The sequence below is a fragment of the Sander vitreus genome, chromosome 2 (genome assembly GCF_031162955.1).
Source record: "Sander vitreus isolate 19-12246 chromosome 2, sanVit1, whole genome shotgun sequence".
NCBI lineage: Eukaryota > Metazoa > Chordata > Actinopteri > Perciformes > Percidae > Sander > Sander vitreus.
Window position 1 is genome coordinate 37,655,759 of NC_135856.1, and position 7,567 is coordinate 37,663,325.

At 41.3% G+C, this 7,567-nt stretch overlaps 1 protein-coding gene across 1 annotated transcript; it reads left to right on the top strand.

Moving 5' to 3' along the window:
- The first annotated feature begins 2,550 nt into the window (after positions 1 to 2,550).
- On the top strand, positions 2,551 to 7,567 carry chchd10 (coiled-coil-helix-coiled-coil-helix domain containing 10). Its single transcript, XM_078267620.1, has 4 exons — positions 2,551 to 2,728; positions 4,593 to 4,815; positions 6,880 to 7,021; positions 7,333 to 7,567. The coding sequence occupies exons 1-4, from the start codon at positions 2,688 to 2,690 to the stop codon at positions 7,350 to 7,352; spliced, it is 426 nt and encodes a 141-aa protein (XP_078123746.1). The 5' UTR covers positions 2,551 to 2,687; the 3' UTR covers positions 7,353 to 7,567.

Sequence of the window (7,567 nt, forward strand, 5' to 3'; positions counted from 1 at the left end):
GAAATCAAAAGGACATAAGTACTCGTTCATTCAACTTTTGACCTATAATCCATGTTGAACTTGCAAAAACTACAATCAAATCTGAGATTTCTCAACGACAATCAGGCGAAAGACAAATGTAGCCGTCTAGCTCCATAGAGTCCCATTCATTTAGCACTGGACTGCGATCACCCCCAGTGGAACTCAGGTGGAACTGCAACCAAATTTGGTACAATGGGGCTAAATAGGGAGTGAAAAGGCTCTGGTAGCACTGACCGAGGAGGATCTATCTGCAGTTTTGCATGCTTCACGACACTGGAGTCCTCCCAGTTTGCTACACGACCAGAGATAACTTCCTGGATTATTCTCTCCGGTCATAATGGCCGGTGAAAAGAAGTTGAAGCGTATTCAGCCTCTCATCTGGGCCTAGCTCTCACTCTGTCTTAGCAAGAAATCTGTGGGCAATCAAAGTGGGCTCCGTGGGCCCCCCAGGAGTCCTTGAGGAGGTTCCAGGAGGTCCCCAGGACAAAGGGCAATCATTTATTTTCACTATTATTCCACCCATAACACAGTAACAGAATGTATGACTGCAGAGGGAGAGGGAGATGCAGAGGGAGAGGGAGAGGGAGAAGGAGAGGCAGAGGGAGAGGGAGATGCAGAGGGAGAGGGAGAAGGAGAGGCAGAGGGAGAGGGAGAGGGAGAGGGAGAGGGAGAGGGAGAAGGAGAGGCAGAGGGAGAGGGAGATGCAGAGGGAGCGGGAGAGGGAGAAGGAGAGGCAGAGGGAGAGGGAGATGCAGAGGGAGCGGGAGAGGGAGAGAAACAGCGCCTGGACGCGGGCGACGACACATGCAACCCGCAACAGATTATCTTCAGGATATAGGGGAAAAAATCACTCTAGAATTAATGTAATTACTTCTATGTAAGGGGGAAATCAGTTCAGGGCACTTAAACAAATAAACTCATTGGATCGACTCAAATAATACAAATGACCTATTTTGGATTCAAAATGGTAACAAATGTGCAGCCCTGAAAACATAATAAATATATATATAATATAACCTCTTATTTTCTTTGCTACACGATATCCCATGATGATTGCTGGATTATATGTATATGTCCAGTCTCAAGTCTCTATTTCAGGTGTGTCAAACTCAGTTTCCCAAAGGGCCACACTGGAAAATGAGAATCACATCAAGGGCCAGACATGTAGAAATTATTGACGTATTTATTTAAGAGAAAAAGTCAAATATTTTGACTGTATTATTGCATGTCTCATATACTGTAGTCTTCTCAATTACATTTTGGGCCTCATAAAGCCCCAAAAAAGTTCGGCAAAAAAGTTCCTCAGCCAGCGACAAATACGTTGAAAAAAGCTCCAAAAAAGTTGGAAAAAGGCAGAAAAAAGCGTCAGAATTGTCTGTAAAAGTGACAAAAACATCGTAAAAAGCACCAAAAACTTCGGAAAACGTGGCAAAACATTGAGTAAAGCGTCAAAACCGTTAAAACAAAGTGCCTAACCTAAAGCATTGAAAAAAGCACATAAACCGCCAGAAAAGGCGTTTTTCCCTCTGTCGCACGTGTGTTGCATGCTGGAAGAGTTGAGTGTACAAATAAATAAGAATTCAATATATTACATCTATGTTATTTTGTCTTAGTTAGGAAGGTCTGGTGCCTTTAGTCTCTTCCACATGGTGGAAGGAAGGTATAAGGTGGAAGGTATACAGTGTATTATTAATTCAACAACGGTATCGGATCGGTATCGGGTATCGACAGATACACAAAGCCCTGGCATCGGTATCGGGACTGAAAAAGTCGGATCGGTGCATCCCTAATTGTTATATTACAGTATTGTAATTAAATTAGGGGTGGGCGACATGAAAATACATAATAACACAAGACGATAAGAATTACTCAGCCGTCAGAGATTTTGATATATACCTTCAATATCTCTGGTTGTGTGGGCACATCAGTAAGCATGGCTGCTTTATGGTAATTTGGGATTAAAGTATCTAATTCACAGGATCAGCCAAAACATATTTATAGCTATACAGACATTTGATCTATAATCTATATGTACGTATATAATTAACTTCAAAGAAAAAGACGTGCTATAATGAATGATGCATTAATAGCCTATATAAGCAGCATGTTAGTGTTGTAGATAGGCAGGCTAGTTTTATAATCTATATAACATATAACAGTACAACATATATTATAAAATCATATATATATAAAATGCCCCTCTGAAATATAGTGGAGTATAATGAGTATAAGTATAAAATGGAAATAATCCAAGTTTGTTCAAATTAACACAAAAAAGGCTGATCATGGGGAGACAATAAATAGCAGGAAAAACTGTGTGGATACAGCCAAGTTATGAATTTGGGTTTGTTAGAAAATCGACTCCAGCGTCGGAGGCATTGGTCTGTGGTGAAGAGCCTGCACTCCGGTCCAGCAGGTGGCGGTGTGCCCCCCTTTACAAAGCTCAACCCTACAGCAGAAACAAGCTCGTTACATCTCGCGACATTTGTAGGTAGCCGCCGGCAACAGCAGAACCTTAACAAGGTCAGTGGTACGTGCATGAGCACCATCTGTCAGTGACCTAAGCAGTGCAGTGTGTTAGGAAATAACTTTCTAGAAGCAACGACCAAGCTCCCGTTCTTTAGTCTGGTTAGTCAATCAATAAAACTAACTTTGTCGTCTCAGAGATGGCCAGAGGAAGCCGCAGCCGTTCCTCAGCTCCAGCCAGGTAAATACATGTAACCCAACAGTTACAATAACTTGCACAACGGACTCACTATTGCAGATAGTCCCAATGTGTCCTATTTGAAGCGCAGGCATTCATTTAGACTTAAAACAGATATAACATTGATTGCCTAGATAGTTTGTATGTAGTCAGGCTAAACTACGCCTAGGTTACGGCATATATATCCTAATAATTGTTGCTTCATAAGTCACCGTGGCCATGTGGAGTCTGAAGTGAGGTTAGATCTTGGCAAGGTCACGCTAGGTTAGTCAAAATAGAGCTGCTTAGGGTTGTTGTCGCGCTTTTAGAGGAGAGGAGTTGGGAAGGCTTACATTTCCGTGCGCTTATTCAGTTGTGCTCCAATATATGACATACAGTTAACGACTACAGTGCAGAGACAAGTGTTTTTCTTGGGTTGTGATTGGGAATGTAGGCTGAAATGTTGGCTCACCACCACAAAAGATTAAGAACAGTGTAGTTTCACTGTGTAATGTTGGCCTAAATATCTTTCTGCTTTGCTCAGTTATAATGTAGCAATAGGGCTGGGCGATATGGAGAAAATCAAATATCACGATATTTTTGACCAAATACCTCGATATTATAGTGTTGACTATTGGTGCTTTCACAAAATATTTACACAATGAGATTTTTGATAAATAATTATCAGTAATGTGGATTTTTTTTCTCTGCAGCCCTGACTGATAAAAGATACATATTTCTATTGCAGTGCATTGTATGAAGGTATAATTCATAAATTTCATAATCTACAATTCGGATATAGCTGAATAGAAAGGAAAGGTGGTGGTATGCCACAGTACGGCTGGGCGATATGGAGAATATCAAATATCACAATATTCTTGACCAAATATCTCAATGTTGATATTGCGATGATACAAAATGTTATTTAGACTTTGAGTTTTTTTTTTAAATCTTCAGAAATGTCAATTTAATGACTAAGTGGGTAAAGGTGAATAGAACAGCTTGAACAGTCTGTAAATTCCGAAATTTACATCACTTTACCCCAATGCAGCCTTTTAAACCAGGAAAAGACAACACTTACCATAGTATGATATCCATAATCTAAGACTATATCTAGTTTCATATCACGATATTGATATAATATCGATATATTGCACAGCCCTGTTAAGGGTCTAACGGATCACAAAACTCACAGTTCGGATCGGATCAGCACAAAAAAGGGGGAATTTAAATGTTCTATTAAAAATGTAATAACATTTACATTCAACAATAATTACTTCTTTCACCATTAAATTGCAGTTAAACGACAAAAACAGATGAGAAAAGGGTATTTTACAATAACTTTGAATGCACCACGAGGTTGACAACAGCAGTGACCATAGTGCTAGTTTAGTAGTTAGTGTCTTTTAGCTCTTAGCTCTAGCAGCAGACTGTTGGACGCCCTGCTGTTGGAATCCTCTACAGTGAAATACAGACACACTTTACACCGTTTACAGTTTAGCTTTTTAACTTTTTAACCCTGTTTAGCACTGGATTTTAACACGCGCCGTTCAGGTGAAGAGAACATTTTGTTGCCTGTATCTTTTCACAGCAACCCTTCATAGAGATTTATTAGCTTACTTTAAGTAACAACAACAGTAAAAATGTATTTCACACACACTATTATTATCGTTAAACTTTACAATTGATCCGCGGTTCACATGCATTCCGAACCGTGAGTGTTGATCCGTACGGACCACGGATCGACTACGGTCCGTTACACCACTAAGACCTATGCCACAGATGGGTTTATAAGGACACAAGGGCTTTCAAAAGTGTCACTTACGTATTGTCCTATTAAGCCGCTCTAATGCACAAGAGATTTACTGTTTTTCTACTCTGTTTGTAGCCCAACTCTATCCCATGCTCCGGCCCCCGCTCATCCACCTCCTGCTGCCCTGGCCCCGGCTCCAGCTCAGTCCCAGGGTCCTGGCCTCATGGCCCAGATGGCTACCACAGCTGCTGGGGTGGCAGTAGGCTCGGCTGTGGGCCATGTTGTTGGCAGCGCCCTCACAGGAGCATTTAGCGGCAGCAGCAGCAGCAGTTCAGAGCCAGCCAAGCCGACATACCAGGTAAGAGGTAGAGTATAATCGGACATAGGATTAGGATGGCTGCAAAACTAAGCCTAGCTGGACTTTTAACACATCAAATAGGTCATCACTGTTTTTTGGAGATCTTGCACTTCTGTGTTTGTTTGAGTCTGACTTGTCTTTGTTTTTTTCCCCCTCCCCTGTCTGGAACTGTTCAAAAGCAGAATGTTCTACACCTGGTCCAAGTGTTAGAGGAACTACTGCTGCTTTTACCTTTCTCCTGAATCATTGTACCCAGAAATAATTTACGGAAGGGCTCAAAAAATGTTAAAGATGCTGTGTGCGCAATGGGGTTAGGTGTACATTTTATGAACCTAAAAATAAGTACGTCTACCAGCGGGTGCCAGGACTTGTGCAGGAGAGAAAGACGTTTTTAAAAGTCTTGTTTGTAGCTTCTGAGTCTCTGTGGTTTGAAGTTCAGTTTCTATATCTGCTTTATTTTACATTTCATGTTCGCTTATAGGAGTCGTGTTAAGTTACTGCTGATGAAGACCCAACATTTCCTGAATTTGCTGCTTCATATTAAAAACTTTTAAATAACAAAATAATAGGGGACTTTTTAGGGCTGGGCAATATATCAATATTATATCGATATATGTGGCTAAATATCATCTTAGATTTTGGATATCCAGGGCTCGACAGTAACGGTTGCGTCGAATGGCAACCGTTTCGTGGTCTCTGGTGGCCCAACCACCTGTTAAATATATATATATTTTCTTTTTTATTAATATATATATAAAAAACAAACCAAAACTGGAAAATCTGATTTCAAAAGAAGTCAATATTTTATTTGGTTGTCTCCGTAAAGTTTAAACACTACGTTCGTGCGCAACCCAACATTTCAGCTGTTGTGCGACCACTTTCCACACGCGCGTTTGCCGTGAAAAGACACAGGCAATGCAATTTTCTGTTCAGGTTAACGCCGCATGTTAAAATATGGTGCTAATATGGCGCCGGTGTTCGGTAAGTTATATACCGGACGGAATAGTAATGTCGATTTCGGTGCCTGATTACGGTGCCACCTAGCTTAATGTCAGCGCTGCTCTCTGGTGCTCCGAAACAGACGTTAGAGGCAACAGAAGCAGCGCTGCATGTCACGCTAGTTAACACTAACGTTACACTTGACAGCAGGTAACGTTAGCCTACCGTTAGCTCTAGAAGTTGCATGGGTGCCATAATTACGCTACAGTAGTAACTGGATTAAACAGGGTTAAAAAGGTGACAGCTAAACTGTAAATGGTGTAAAGTGTGTATATTTATTTTGTATGTAAAGGATTCCAACAGCGGGACGTCCGACAGTCTGCTGCTAGAGCTAAGAGCTAAAAGACACTAACTACTAAACTAGCACTAAGAAATAATATTAAAAGACATTAAGTGAGTTTCGTGTGGGACCAACTTTATTTTTGCGAATTAAAGCATTCTTTTGGAAAATGCACCCACTGAACTTGCTGACACGCAACAGAAATGCCACGCTCACGCCACGCTCACGCCACGCTCACGCCACGCAGCCGGCCTAACCATTAAAACGAGACAGATGAGAAGAGGCATTGTTTAGAAATATACATTGTAACGCTGGCTGCACAGATTATGCAGACGCAGACCGCTACGATTGACTGACACACACACACACACACACACACACACACATTGTTAAAACCATACGCTGGACACTTTATTAGTCTTTCTACATGGGTTTAGTTAAAGATCGGGCTATAATAAAACCACGTCAGCTATGTAATCACTGACAACCGGGACAATTTCATAGTGGTTGGTGTAAACTGGGACATTTTAGCGTCCGGACAGGCTTTTGTCGGGACTTGGGACACAAAACTCAGAATCGGGACTGTCCCGGTCAAATCGAGACTGTCCCGGTTAAATCGGGACGTCTGGTCACCCTATTGTAAAGTTGTGTGACCAAACCGAAGCTGACCTCAACTACTAATCCCATTTCTGACTTTGTAGCACCTCTGCTGTTGTGAAATGTCACATTTTTAACTCAAATGTGTGATTTATTTTTTCCTTTTTAATTTGCTCGTGTCATTCCAGGAGCCCCCCCGGCCTGCCCCAGCCCAGACAGGCCCCTGTCACTTTGAGGTCAGACAGTTCCTGGACTGTGCCACCAACCAGACTGACCTGAGTTTATGTGAGGGCTTCAATGAGGCGCTCAAACAGTGCAAGTTCTCCCACGGTGAGTCCAGAGTGAATGATATACATACTGATACATGATACATACTGTAATACAGCACTGCTCACAGCAAGCCACGAGCACCTATCGAAAATTGTTATCTTAACATAAAGCACTGGTTTTGATTTGTATAAAATAATTAAAGTAACACACATAACATTTGGTTATCCTGGCATATTACATGATCATGAACTTTTATGATTTTTGATATGGCAACTTCTCATGAGGAGCTACAGCAACTCCTTGAACATATGTTTCAAATAACATGATTTTAGTATGTCCCGTGTTGACCTCTTTTATCTGTTATTCTGTAGGTGTGAAATCACTGGTGTGAAGAATGGGCGTCAGCTGTCATGACGGACATATTTCACTAAAGAAACATACTGTAGACATGACCACATAACACTTAAATGTGAACCGTGTGCCTGTACCTCAGGCAGTGAGGCACCTGATTGGTTTTGTTGATTGATGACCATTTAATGTATGAAATGCTTTTGGTTTGTACAGTGATTAACCTAAAATAAATAGCTGCTATCTACTTGCACTTTC

Coding starts and splice junctions, on each gene's coding strand:
- chchd10 (XM_078267620.1), top strand. CDS start 2,688: ATGGCCAGAGGAAGCCGCAGCCGTTCCTCAGCTCCAGCCAG. Junction 2,729..4,592: donor CGTTCCTCAGCTCCAGCCAG/GTAAATACATGT, acceptor CTCTGTTTGTAG/CCCAACTCTATCCCATGCTC. Junction 7,022..7,332: donor ACAGTGCAAGTTCTCCCACG/GTGAGTCCAGAG, acceptor GTTATTCTGTAG/GTGTGAAATCACTGGTGTGA.